The sequence below is a fragment of the Centruroides sculpturatus genome, unplaced genomic scaffold (assembly GCF_000671375.1).
Source record: "Centruroides sculpturatus isolate CEXI.00-Female unplaced genomic scaffold, Cexi_2.0 scaffold974, whole genome shotgun sequence".
Classification (NCBI taxonomy): Eukaryota; Metazoa; Arthropoda; class Arachnida; order Scorpiones; family Buthidae; genus Centruroides; species Centruroides sculpturatus.
The window spans coordinates 163,364-177,241 of record NW_019385499.1 but is presented as its reverse complement, the minus strand read 5'-3'; the positions used below and the strand labels follow the sequence as shown (position 1 = coordinate 177,241).

Genomic DNA, 13,878 nt, shown 5'->3' with positions numbered 1-13,878 from the left:
CTTTATAACGATAATTTCTATTTTCGTCTTTTATCCGGATCAATTATCAAAGATTTTTATAAATTTGCATATTGACGAATTCTGTGGCATTCCCGTTGCTTGGGATATCTACGGTACCCATTCACGCTTCGTATTATTCGGTGCACTTTTAATTTCTCCGTTATTTCTTTACCTGTATAATACAAATGCATTTCAAATAATTAAGGCAATGAAAATCCTGGACGAAAACGTAAAATACGCAAAGAAAATTTTTCCAAAATTACTGCACTATCAAGACTTAGTTTTAATTTATTTCACCTTGGTCCAAATATTTGTGTGTTTGTTATTTGGCACTTTGTACGTGTATTACAGGAACGTTTACGGATACTCTAAATTATTCTGGCAAGAAAGCTTCTGTACCTTTCATTTATTATTCGGCATTTTCACCAACGTTAGCGTCATTTGTTACGGCACGGGATTCATTGGGATTCTTAGTTACATCTGTATTCAATTATTAGACACATTTATTATAGACATAAAGGAAAAAATACAAAGCGAAGAAATTAATAGCAAGACATCGCAACTGGAACTGTCGTCCATTGTATATTTTATTAAAAAGAACGATAAAATATTCAAAACAATTCAGGCTTTGTTGATAACAATTTTCATTCCCATAATCAGCATTGTAAGTATATATGTGGTACTTTACGTATCGTTTACAATAGAATATCTGTTGATATGCTTTGCAATCTTTTGGCTGTGGATTGTTACAGTAATATATTTTCTTTACTTGACAAGAATTCCTTCGAACGTAAGTTACTTTCATTTTACAGAAAATTTGTTAATTTTATCTCTTCTAAACCATATAAATAGTTTAACGACAATTATATAATTAATACATTTCAGATGGAACGGTTTTTCACTTGCATAATGGACATTTATTTCCTTGACGATGACAATAACAGAATCGTAAATATTCTTTCTTAACTTATAAATTGAATATTTTACTTCGATTTTCACTAAAATATGTCTGATTTTTACTACATTTTAAATCAAAACTCTCATAACGACAGTACAATGAAATGTGTTTTCTTTGTTTTCAGACGGAAGTATTAATGTCCATATCGAGAGGCGAAGTGGGATTCAGAAGCAACAATTTCTTTTTCTTCGACAAGCAAGCGGTTTTAAGTGTAAGTTTAATATCTCATATACTATTTTATAATACGGTATATATTGTTTCTACTATTGTTTAAATATTGATATAATATTTTCTATAAAAGTGTATTTTGTTTCAGTACACTGTCGAATTCATCACACAATTAATTGCATTTTCGATAATAAGAAGTAAATCCACCACAAATTAGTAGGTATCCACCGGATATTTGACTGATTCAATTGACAGATAATAATTGAAAAATTCAGTTCGATGCACTACGTCAACTGCAGCAATATTGCAGATTTTGAAATTAGACGTGATGTTCATATTGTGAAATCAACAGTGATTTTACGTCATCATTTTCAATGCCCGTATCTCGAGAGAGTTGAGGTTGGATTAGATTTTCGACGACTTCGATCTACTGCAAAGGAATTCAAACGTTAAGTAGATTGTAAGAAAGTTCTTTGTTAATTATTATGGATTCATCAAAATGCAAAGATGCATTTTACTGTAAAAGAAGAAACTGGAATGTTTTTATGAGTTACGACAACGCAATTTTTCCGCGCATTTAGAGTTTCTTTTAACTTCACATACGAAGAACAATGCATCAGTTATAGAAAATGAGTATTCGAGACAATTGAAAAACAAGGGATATAACTATATCTTCTTATAGCAGGAAACAGTTGGCAGAAATTGACAGCCCTCTCGTCTGCAACTGCGATAAAATATTGGAAAGAAGAGTTAAGAAAACTGTTTAATATATTTTAAAGCGATTCGTTTATAATCATTAATTAAATAATATTAAACACAGGAGAATGGCATCGTGTCACATAAGTGGGAGTCACATTTGTAGGGAAATGGAATACCAAACGAATGCCATTGTTCTTAAATGTTCACTAGCAGAAAACAAACTGTACATAAACTTTGCACCGTTCTCAGCAAAACCTCTGTTCGTTGCTCACAGAATAAAGAAATTCGTTCGGCATCGGCTAAGGATGCATGTAAATATGTTGATCTGTGACAGAAATTCCAACATTGTAACAAAGTCAAAGCCGAACCAGATGTGCTTATCGCACTTTTGTGCTCGGAAGGAAAATGTAGATGATCTGTCATCTTTGTGATTTTTTAATATACAGTACAAGATGTGTAATAGATAAAAGTTTATACTACTGCAATTACTTTAAAACTCACTTTCTGTAATAGGAAACAACAATTCTACTTTTTAATTGTTTATTAGAGTCGGCATCTCGTCTACCGCGTTTGTACGTTTTATCACGAGTAATATATAAGAGAAAATACATAGATAATAGTGATGTACAAATAGAACGAGTAAAGGCACTTAGTACTGGGATATCAGTTATCAAATTATACTTTAATAGATATGAGAGAATTGTTTTTTATGTACAGATTATAAGTAAAATAATGTATGTATAGGCGTTATTGTTGTTAAAATATTAAGTGTTAATAAAACAATCGATATCTTGTATGATTAAAAACCGTATTTTAGTGTATTATCTTCGAATAAATCTGCCGAAATAAATTACGTAGAGACGTCTGAAAATATTGTCTACAGAAATTATAAAAAACAAAATGTTACAACTTAATCTCTTTACATAAGCCGTAGTCTGGTTTAAAATAAACGGTTTGTTAACGGGAATATAGGCGATGTCTAACAAAAATTTCTTGTACTTAGTACGTACAATTTCCAGATACATTGTAGCTAGCATTTCATTCTATTGTAAATCGTTTGTTTTTTAAAAGAAGTCTAGCAACGAGTTAAGTAACTTTCCCGGCGAAAAACACCAAGACACACTAGCATAAAAGTGAAATCGTGCAGCGCCATTTGTTATGAGATTTTTTTAAAATAGTTGTTATATTATTAAGTTTTATGAAATAACAAAAAAATTAATTCATCAATGTCTATTAAGATCCTATTATGCTTTTTATATAAAACGAGTTTATACGCATATATTGTACAAACTCTAGCGACATTAAATCATACAAGAAACCAACTCACTCATTGTTTAAAAAGTTTCTTTATTATCTTTTGGTTTGTCAAAGGCCTAAGCCTCATCAGTCTGGCCTGATTTGACATTTGAATACGTACAACGGAATCATTAATCATTAAAATTACAAAATTATCTTATAAAAGGTATGTACAGAGAATGTATACAAATAAAGTAATCAAGCATCAATATTACAGTGTGATTTGATGAATTACGATATAATACAAGCAATAAAATCTAAAAACAACGGTAAACTGTAGTTAAAATTAACTTTAAATACTAAAATGCAAATATTAAAACAAAAATACCTTTAACAATGTGAAAATAAAAATAATCATTCGGATTTAAAATATACTAAGACGATAATGGAGAACTAAACAAGGCGGTTAGAATAAATTACGTATACTATATCTTTTTGTATACTGTATAAGGAAATTTTAGAAAAAAATAAACATAAAATAACTGTGTTTAATTAACACATTACATGGTTTAATATATTTATTTATAAAGATGTCTGTATTGTTTCTATGAATACTAACATGTAAAATATTAATAGTGTTGTGAGATTCTCTCTCAATATCGAATTTTAAATCAGAGTGGATGAGTTAGCGCAGGTGAGTATTGCGTTAGTGTCGGTTAAATAGGAGTCATATACAGGTAGACAATCATCAACGTATGTATTATAAAAAATTATACCTCTTATAGTACTTAGAACATTATCTGGCTCAATACAAAGTTCATCAAGTTTGAGACCAATACAGGAGCCCATAAATATACCACGGTCACAATTCAGATTATGTAAAGTATTAATAATGAACTGCTTTGTAGTAGAAGGGTACATGTTTTTGACGTCAAGACTCATTATTCTATACTTTTCTTTAACAGTAATATTTTTAATATTAGTTAGTAGTTCTTCGGAGTATGGATCGTAAGGTATTTCAATGTAATTATCTGGATTAGTAATATTATTTAAAACTGACTTGTATTTATTAAATTCAACAGCACTAATTGTTTAGTTTTATTGATTTGTAAAATAATTAAATTAAATCTATTTTTAAAGACTAAATCTTCACATTTCATTATTTTAGGGCCACTGTAATCAAGTATTTTAATGAGTGAATTTTTTTCATTTAGTGAAATATTACAATTAGAATAATTAATTAATTATTTTTCCAGTTAAATTTTTGTGTTATTTTTGGTTATTCTAATTTTATAACTAGTTTATTACATTTTAAAATAGTGTGAGTCTCACCATTTCTCCTCCGAAATTTTGGTTGTTATCATATATAACTTATTTAGCTAATAATGTATTCTCTTTAAATAATAAGTCGGGAATTTTATTGTATTCCCTTTCTAAAGTTTTAGTAATACCGGTTAAAAATAATTCAAAGAAACAAATTAGAATAAAAAAAATTATCAATTTATTGTTATAAATCTGACAACATAAGAAGGCAAAGAAGAAGAGAATGACCGTCGTTCATCTCTTTTTCGAGAGTGTTAGATGACAGATGTTACTCCATTCATTTCATGTGGACTACTGTAAGACCAATGATGCTTATTGCAAATTAACTTACTTCCTCCGGAAGAAAATGATGATTGGTGAAAACGAAGAATAAAATAAAAGGGAATGACGAAAATCAGAGAGAATGAAAGTTCCCTCTGCAAAATTTTCCTCTCCCTCTCTCCGAGAGGGAAATTTTGAAAAATCCCTTCTTAGTGTACATTCCCATGACGTACCCCAACTGTGTACCAAATTTCAACTTTCAACTCCTAACCGTTTTGGCTCTGAGCTTATTATCAACACAAACCCATCACAATAAAAAAATAAGTTAACTGAAAATGAAATCAACCCCCCGAAAAGCCCAATCCCGAAACTCCGAAGGACCCCCAACCCCCCCGCCCTTTGGTTTTTTCTTGTCTAAATCGAAGGTGTGTCCAACAACACATATCTGCTGGCAGGGTCTTACCCTAAATTCTCGTAGTCCAATTTTTGACGGCCCCCAAGCCCCCTACAACAGTATACCCATCTCTAAAATTTAAACAAAATTTAAAATGAATATTTTTTCTCCTTCCCTTTACCCTTCTATATTTTAATTCGGCGACATATTCTTTAAGTCTTATTCCTACTTTCCTTTTTGTTTCTCCTATGTAAATTTTCGGGTGTTCACAAGTACACGGTATGGAATAAACTACATTTGTTATGCTATAAGCTATATATCTTCTACCTTTTTACCTTGTTCAAGCTTTATTTTTTTATATTCTCTTTTGCAATTTTTTGTAAGTTAGAGATAGTTTTATAGTTACTTTGTTAAAATCTTTATTTATTTCTTCAAAAACACCTTTGATATAAGGGAAAGCTATTTATGTTGGTGTCTTTGTTTTGTTGATGTTTATTATTAATTCTACTTTCCCATTTTTGTATTATTCTATTTGGGGTAGCCATTTAACTTAAATTTCTTTTTTTAAACTCTTTTATATACTCATTTTTATTCTTCTCTATACTTGTTCTATTTTTAATTCTTTTATATTCCATACAAAATGTTTCTTTTACGTATAGTGTAGTATATAATATATACTTTTATAAGATTATTTTGTAATTTTAATGATTAGAAATATGTACATCAGAATAATTAATGTCAAATGAGGTCAGAGTGATGAGGGGCATGGACCGAAATAATAAAGATACTTCTTAAACACTGAGTAACTTGGCTCCTTGTATGATTTGATCTCGCTATAATATCACAATATTTGTGGATAAACTCGTTTTATATAAAAAGCTTAATATTGAGTATAGAGATGAGTTTTATAAAAAAAAACAATTGTAAGTACTATTAACAACTAAAATCTTATAGTCTCATAACTCTCAGCCTTTAACCACCAAAATTAATTAGTGTGAATACAATACTCCTTATAATTAAGTTACCAACGTTTCTTAATGTTTACACCATCCTAAGATATTAAACAAAACAGACACTAACAGAACACAGAAACATACAGACACACGCAAATCCATAGAATTTTTTTCCTGTTTTTGACAATTTTGGATTCAGGAGATCCGAAAACGTGGAGATTTGCAAAAAACCGGTAAGGTCAAATTTAACACAATTACAATACCTTCCCTTGTTAGGTATAGGCCTACACAACAAAACAGAAGTAGAGAGTTTAAACGTTTACTTTCCAAACAAACCCAAATTAAAAACTATTTATAGTGTTTAAAAGAAAAATTATAATAGGTTAAAATGACGCTGATAGACAATGGAAATACACGTAATATAGAACATTGAATGCGATATTAATATAAATTGCGACATCCTTATCACAATAGACAAGTTCTTTTTAATTACTCGACGTGTGGAAATGCTGATTAATATGCATAAAGGATATGTTATTTGTTTCGTATTTTGTTACCAAGAATTCATTTTGAAGGCATACTTTAAATATTATAACCCGTAAAACTCAAAGTTCTTGATTAGTCGATCGTAATATATAATCGATAGACTATTGACAAAGTGAAATAATCGAGAAAATCGATTAATCGTGCGCACATTAGATAATAGAGTATATATATTAAACACATACGAACCGACTGTCCTTGTGTTATTCGTGTATTATTATCGCGCTAATGGCCACGTGGAGTCTTTTAGGTTTTCTTCACGTGTCTAATATCTAAATAGGGACCAATTTCCCATAGAAACTCGTCCCCTCAGCTGATGGTCGACGTGTCGTTTTGCCATATCCTACGAAACCAAATCGGCTTTCACGAATAAGATATAATTCTATTTTCGTCACAGATAAAAAATTAAAATAAATAAATTGTTAAATAAAAGCTGTAAATTTCGTATTAAAATATAATCCTTTAATTTTAAAGTTTGTTATTCGTGTCAACATGACGTTACAACAGAAATGTTTATCGATCCCCCACAATTTCGATTGCTTCATCGAATCCGGATTAAAATGTTCGTCAATTGAATTCGGCCGAACCACGTATATGTATTATAAAATAAATTATAGAGTTTTCTATCGGATACACAACTAACAAAACATGTTCTTCCTCTTGTTTGTTCTGAAAACCGCCATTTTCTTTACTGACGTTACTGGAAAAGGTAAAATTATTTAGATATTTCTAACGCTTTGTTACTGATTTACTCTTTTATTTTCTATATTTTAGAATGTGTTACGCCCGAGGAATATCGTAACAACAGCTGCGAGGCTTATTGCACGGAAGGGCAGCCACTCTTCTGCAATTCTGTTAGCATTGATTCCGACTGTTACTGTGGAAATGGAACAGTAAGAGATAACACAACACACGAGTGTATCTCGCCTGAAGAATGTACCAAGAGTAACAACATACTTTTACTTATTTTTTTAAACAAAATTTATTAGATTAATGACATGTTTGTGGTCCCTTCTAGAAATATGCGGTCCGGATCAACAATTCGTGTTTTTCGGTTTTAATGTGTCGGTGTGTACAAGTAAAGGTTACATTGTCTCTATACTGATACTTCCCTACTTGTTTTGTTCGTGTGAAAATTCACTACTTGATGAGTGCGCTTTGACGGGCAAGTGTTTAACAGAAGAACAGTGTGACAAAAGTAAGTCTAATGTTTGAATTTCGCTCTTAATTAATTATAATTATTGGGCTCATTATGAGTTCGACCAGGCCCACAATGGGGTTGTCTCCCACAAACCCATTGTGGGCATGGTCGAACCAATAATGGGCTTGCTAAAAAGGCTCTCTTAGTGCCCACAGGGAGAGTTAAAAAAACACCACTGTTCGACGATTTTAGCCACTCGACCACCAGTGTTGGGTAGTTTAATCCATTCGGCCACTGGTGAACACTATATTAAGAATGCAATATGCAAATTTCATGTATATTTATATATATATATAGGCTATATTTTTCTTTACAGGACAATCAAATCCCATGAATTGTTCTCTAGACGCTGATTTTCACCGTTAAATATTCTGATATATGTAAAAATTTTGTATTATTTCCATATAAATCGATGATTTCGTACTGTTTTCATTAATAAAATATAAAAGAATGTACCATTTTGTTTAAGGAAATAATATTAAAACAGGAATAACGTATAATCCGCAATCTCCACCTATCTCTACATTTGATATAATATAAAGATGATGTTCCTAAATACTGTATTAAACGGAAATGATATTAAATTTATATTTTAATAAAATATTATAAAATAAATTTTATGTTTTTATAAAATAATCTAACTGTAGGGCGAAACAGTCGGTTTGGTGGGACGTGGCAACGAGACACGTGGGCGATTCGTCGAAGGGAGTGGCCCCTCCAGAGATCTCTCTATGGTAAACTCCGGACAATTGCATGTGGCAAGTCCGTTGATAGGCGCTAATTCTCGACTAACTCCCGGTATTCAGTGCTTTTTAAAGAAAATTGGCTCCTATACGGGTATTAGACACGTAGAAAAGTCCATGCAGCCAATTTGTTGGTCGGACGCAAACCCAAACCAATGTTTAGTGGTGTGACTACTCGGCTGGTAAGCTTGCAACGATAACTATCATTAATAATTCCTTTACAATGCATTTTATTAATAGCTAGTCTGAAAATATGAAAAAATTCCCTACACAATTTCATTACAATAATCACAAGTAATTATTAACACGAACATTTCTAGACAATTTTAAATTTCGATTTCTTTAGCAAGCAAGTACGACAGTCCACGAGATGCTTCTGTAATATATTTCAAATTATATTTTAACAGTGAATATATTACAGTAATTACTTTGTATGAGATTTACTTATGGAAACAATAATAAATAAATTATTTACCGTTACTTATTGAGAGCCAACCGTAGAAATCTTCTTAAGAATCATACTCGATTTATGGAAGCTTTCACCAACAGCGAGACTCGACTGTACTTCTGAATAAAGCTCATCAGAGAGTGGGTGTTCGTGGTGCATTTTCATCCACGTCACACCTAAAACACAGCACCGGACACTTACTTAAAGCATTAAAATTTAAATATTTTGTAAAATAATTTACCTTCGTTTATGGAATCACCCAAATGAAGCGTTAATTCTATACCAACTCCGTAATTTAAATATCCATCTCGTCTTTCTTCTTTCTTACAAAGTTTTGCCAATTTCTTCCCCTCGATCCCAATTACAACACCTAAAAGAAAGGATACGTTTTAATAAAAATATTTTAAGATATTTTACGCCATAATTCTTAAAATTTGCTCACCCGCTTTTCCATTATACTTAAATTCAGTCACGTGCTTAGTGTTTGGTAATACAGATGATGGATTTTCCACGCATTTTCTAGCTACATCTTTATCTACCCCTTGACGAACTAAGATTTGATAGAACTTTTCTAAGGCGCTTCCATCACTTATAACTTTTCTAATCAGAATTTTTGCTTCGTCTTCGTTTCTGCATCGCTTGGACAGAACAAGCAATTCGCTTCCTAAAACAATAGAAATCTGTTAGAAACAATCGTTCGTACACAACAAAAACATCGTATTTAACATACCAAAAACTTCCACAAGCTCTTGAATATCGCAAGGTGCATTTCCATTAAGACATTGGACAGTTTCTATAATTTCTAATGAATTCCCTATCATTTTTCCAATAGGAGCTTCCATTCTGGTCAAGAAAGCCGTGGCTTTAACACCATTAGACGAAGCGACATTCACCTGAAGCGTAAAATATAATTTTATATGGAAAAAAATTCAGTTTACTCTCTAGAAAAAAGTGAAATACCATAGAAGAAGCCAGTTCTTCCGCTGCATCTTCAGTTTCGCAAAAGGCCGAATTTCCAGTTTTAACATCAAAAACTAAAGCGGATAACCCTTCAGACAGTTTCTTTGAAACAATAGAAGCTTTAAATACACATAAATAAAGTAAATTAAAATGTCATCCTGTAAAAGTGTAAATTATAAAGTAATTTGCATATTACCCGTTATCAGAGAAATGTTGTTCACAGTTCCGGTGATATCACGATAATGATACAGGACTTTATCTGCTGGAACCGATTCTAACGTTTGGCCAATTATACACGCTCCAATATCTTCTAGAGCTCTTTCCACTTCCTCTGGTGCCAGACTAGCATTGAAATTTGGAATTGATTCCAACTTGTCTAACGTTCCTCCAGTGAAATCTAAAGATCTTCCAGTTATCATTGGCAACTTTAAAAGACAATACATTACAAATTTATTTTCTGTAATGAATACAACTCCATAATTATTATAAACGAACAGCCGGATTCCTTATTGGGCTATAAGGGTAAATGATTACTAATCAATTTGTCACTAGGCAATCTTCCAGAGCTGCCATCTCTTGTTAAATAAATAACCTAACCAAACTACTCGAAGAGGAATCCTCGTCTGATGAATTAAGAATATAATGATTTCTTTTTGCATCCTGCTGTCAAATTTTGTTGAAGAGACTTTATTCAACTAAGTAATAAAAAAAAAAGTTTACCTTTAATCCACACGCTGCCAAAACGGGTACTAGAACGTGACTAATTTTATCTCCAACTCCACCCGTACTATGTTTATCTACTATGATATCTCTCGTTTCATCCTTCCATTTAAATACCTTACCGGAGTTTACCATGAGTTTAGTCAATGTGGCCGTTTCTTCGTCGTCCAATCCAGAGAAATAAATTGCCATGAGCATGGCACCTGCAATATGCCAAAAATTTACCAATCAAATATGCTTATAAACTGATCGTGGATTCGTACTTAATAACGGACTGGCCGCGTGAAGTTTTCTCGCTTTTCCTCACCTAATTATAGGCCAGTTTCCTATAGAAAGTCATCTCAACTGTATATATCAATTATACTGTGTTCACTCTAACATACAGCAAAATTAGTAAATTAATTCTAGATTTTTAGTTACTTTTTAAACACATTTATTAACGAATCAACACACGATCTGTTGTTATACGATAATCATACGTGTTAGACGTTAAATTAACAATTAACAAATTAATTCAAATTATTAAAAATATTTCGATAAGATACAATTTAGTTAAGTACAAAGTTTCATTTTCATGCACTTAATCAGTCGAAGGTCATTTCATGTAATACTGAGAAACCAGGAAGTTACGCAAGACAAGTCAATAAAGAAAGAAATTTCAAATATCTAACATATTGTACAGTACAATTACGCTATAAATTACACAAAACTTACCGATTTGTGCCGAGAGATCTTCCACCCTTTCGCCATTTTGTACTTTACGTTCCTTTTCGACTACTTTTTCTATAAAATAATGTAATTCTTCTGTTGTTAGTTTACTTCCATCACGTTTTTTTTCGATGATGGATCTTAGTTTTGTACAGAACATGTTCATAATTATGTCGGCTCTTCCCTCCTCCTATTCTCTGATAACGCTTAACAGTTGAAGGTTGTAGAATGAATCATTGTAATATTATATCTTCCTTATTTATTCATATTAGTAGATATTGATAATTTCACTTTCGGTTACGGTTTTGAAACGAGTTTTTCATTATATTTTTCTGTTTTGTTTTAATGAAACAATTTATTATTTAATTAAACTATTGCAGAACTATTCTGTTACCCTTAATAAAAATTCTTCTTTTTTTCAAGAAGGTAAAAAAATTCTTTTACTATTAAAGATTTACTACATCGTTCAAGGCGTTAGACCACATATCTGGGGCACTATTGTAAGTACCCATTGATGCAGTCTTCTCCACACGTGGGTACTCGTCCCCATTTGAGGTCAAAGTAATCCGACGATAGGTCAGAAAAAGTCTAGTACTTTCTATGGGAAATTGGCCCTATTCAAGTGTTAGGCACGTGAAGAAAACTCGGAAAATTCCGCGTGGCCAACTCGAGGAACAATACGTGCTGGGTATATTTTTATGACCGGATCGGTTCCGAATAAAGAAAGAAATGGCGATTCATATTTCCGTGTCCACCCGGATCAAGAAATTTGTATGAGCTCCACAGACAACGGTCATCAAAGAGCGTTGGGATCGTTTCAACAAATGTCTGGATCCTATTCGTGACCATATGTTCTTATATTTGGGAAATTTTTCGAGTCCCTTACGACTTAACAATGGAGCATTGTCGATCCGCAAAGAAATTCTAGCTAATGACGAAAAGTCGAATCGGCCCGGGAGATTATTTGACACTGCTCATAGACTCATTTGTTTCAATACATTTAAAATTATATAAAAATAATAATGACGTTACTATGAATCATATACATAAACGCTTCAGTAGTGCAATATACACAAATATATTTATAAATTCTGGTTAAGTTTATTTTAGGCATTGCTACTGCTAAAGACATGGAAGGGGGAGACAGTTTCAGAGCAAGAAATTTCTTCTATTTAAGTGGAACAATCCCTCCCTCACCACTACACTGCAGTCACATTCTAGACAGGGATAAAATGCCCTCAATGTGACCACATTGAGATCAAAGGCCATTAGAGTGTGAAAACAGCCAAAATTTAAAAAATGTATGCTATTTATTAATGATTCTATAGAAGCAGGTTGTAAATTTTGGCATCTGCAGCATTATTAAACTACTTAAAATATTATAATAAAAATATAATTATAGTAAGAATACTCAAATGTTTACTTATTTAAAGGAATTAAAGATGAGTTTTAGGATTTTCTTTTTATAAAATAGAGCATAAAACTATTATTTCATATTCATAATAAATAGTGATATATCCATTAAGATTTCACTGTTTATAATACAGCAAACCATAAAAATAAACACAAATTTAAACACAAGTATTTTATTTCATCTCCAATCTTCCAACAATGCTTTTTTTTACCTTGATCACAGGATCTTATCCAACAATTACATACCAATACTTTATTATAGATCATTTTTGAATCCGACAAAAGAAATGAAAAAGTATTTCTTTAATTCACTACATTTTATTATTTAAATAAAAAATTCATATAAATAAGAATACAACCAAATTATAAATACTCTAAAACATATCAATAGATTTTCTATTACCAATGTTTTGTTATAATCTCATCAAATTAGAAAATCATACATATTTAACAGTTTTTTAAGTAGATTTTTACATGTAATAATTTAAAAAAAAACATAAAACGAAATCTTAATTTTAAATAATTTAATAATCAAGTTGTTGTTATTTATTTTATTTTTTATCAAATTAAAAACAAACAGAATGGAAGCTCATTTGCTTTGTAAACTGGATTCTGAATATTTATAACCATAAATATTTACAAATAATTGAAATTTCGCTAACATTTTATGAGATCAGATGATAGATCGATGTAAAATTAATAAAGAGATACAAAAAGAACTGTCTTTGAGCATTAAAACCCTTTAATAGAATTAAAGTATCAATGCAAGTACTTTTGATACTGCATTACAGTCTTCTTCAGGCATAATTTTGGAGAATTTTTGCCCAATAAAGAAGGTAAAGCACTGTCAAATGTACTTGTATTGGTGTTTAATTTCATTAAAGACAATTGTGTTTGTATCATTTATGTAAAGATGGCATAAAGCAAGTGTACAAGTTTCTTCTAAAATTAAAGAAAATTTTGTAATCCGCAACTTTCAAATTCTCGCTTGCATATTCTAGCACCGCGCTATTTTTAATATGCTGTAAATACAACTTTCCCATAATCTAAGTTGTAAATCTTTATGCTCCAGCCAAGTATTTTTTCTTAATTTTTTATCAAAAGTTTTACAATTTTATACACGTATATATATTTTTTTCCTGTTATCGAA

The 13,878-nt window shown here is 31.1% G+C and overlaps 2 protein-coding genes and 1 long non-coding RNA gene across 4 annotated transcripts; 2 read left to right on the top strand and 1 right to left on the bottom strand.

Moving 5' to 3' along the window:
- Positions 1–712: 712 nt before the first annotated feature.
- On the top strand, positions 713–1,475 carry LOC111639557. Its single transcript, XR_002759102.1, has 3 exons — positions 713–790; positions 886–948; positions 1,083–1,475. It is a non-coding gene; the product is annotated as an uncharacterized LOC111639557 (long non-coding RNA).
- A 5,631-nt stretch (positions 1,476–7,106) lies between these two features.
- Positions 7,107–8,448, top strand: LOC111639555. The gene is made up of 4 exons (XM_023385443.1): positions 7,107–7,244; positions 7,310–7,480; positions 7,554–7,733; positions 8,053–8,448. Exons 1-4 carry the CDS (start codon positions 7,184–7,186, stop codon positions 8,100–8,102), a joined length of 462 nt encoding a protein of 153 aa, XP_023241211.1. The 5' UTR covers positions 7,107–7,183; the 3' UTR covers positions 8,103–8,448.
- A 244-nt stretch (positions 8,449–8,692) lies between these two features.
- On the bottom strand, positions 8,693–11,558 carry LOC111639552 (thymidine phosphorylase-like). 2 transcript variants are annotated; one of them, XM_023385440.1, is made up of 9 exons: positions 11,322–11,558; positions 10,608–10,810; positions 10,084–10,312; positions 9,888–10,006; positions 9,658–9,820; positions 9,370–9,591; positions 9,169–9,297; positions 8,955–9,103; positions 8,693–8,855 (listed from the first exon to the last, which is right to left on the bottom strand). In XM_023385440.1, the coding sequence occupies exons 1-8, from the start codon at positions 11,479–11,481 to the stop codon at positions 8,961–8,963; spliced, it is 1,368 nt and encodes a 455-aa protein (XP_023241208.1). In that variant the 5' UTR covers positions 11,482–11,558; the 3' UTR covers positions 8,693–8,855; positions 8,955–8,960. The 2 variants fall into 2 exon arrangements, with proteins under 2 accessions (XP_023241208.1, XP_023241209.1); XM_023385441.1 differs by lacking the exon at positions 11,322–11,558 and adding an exon at positions 10,915–11,102.
- Between the last annotated feature and the right edge of the window lie 2,320 nt (positions 11,559–13,878).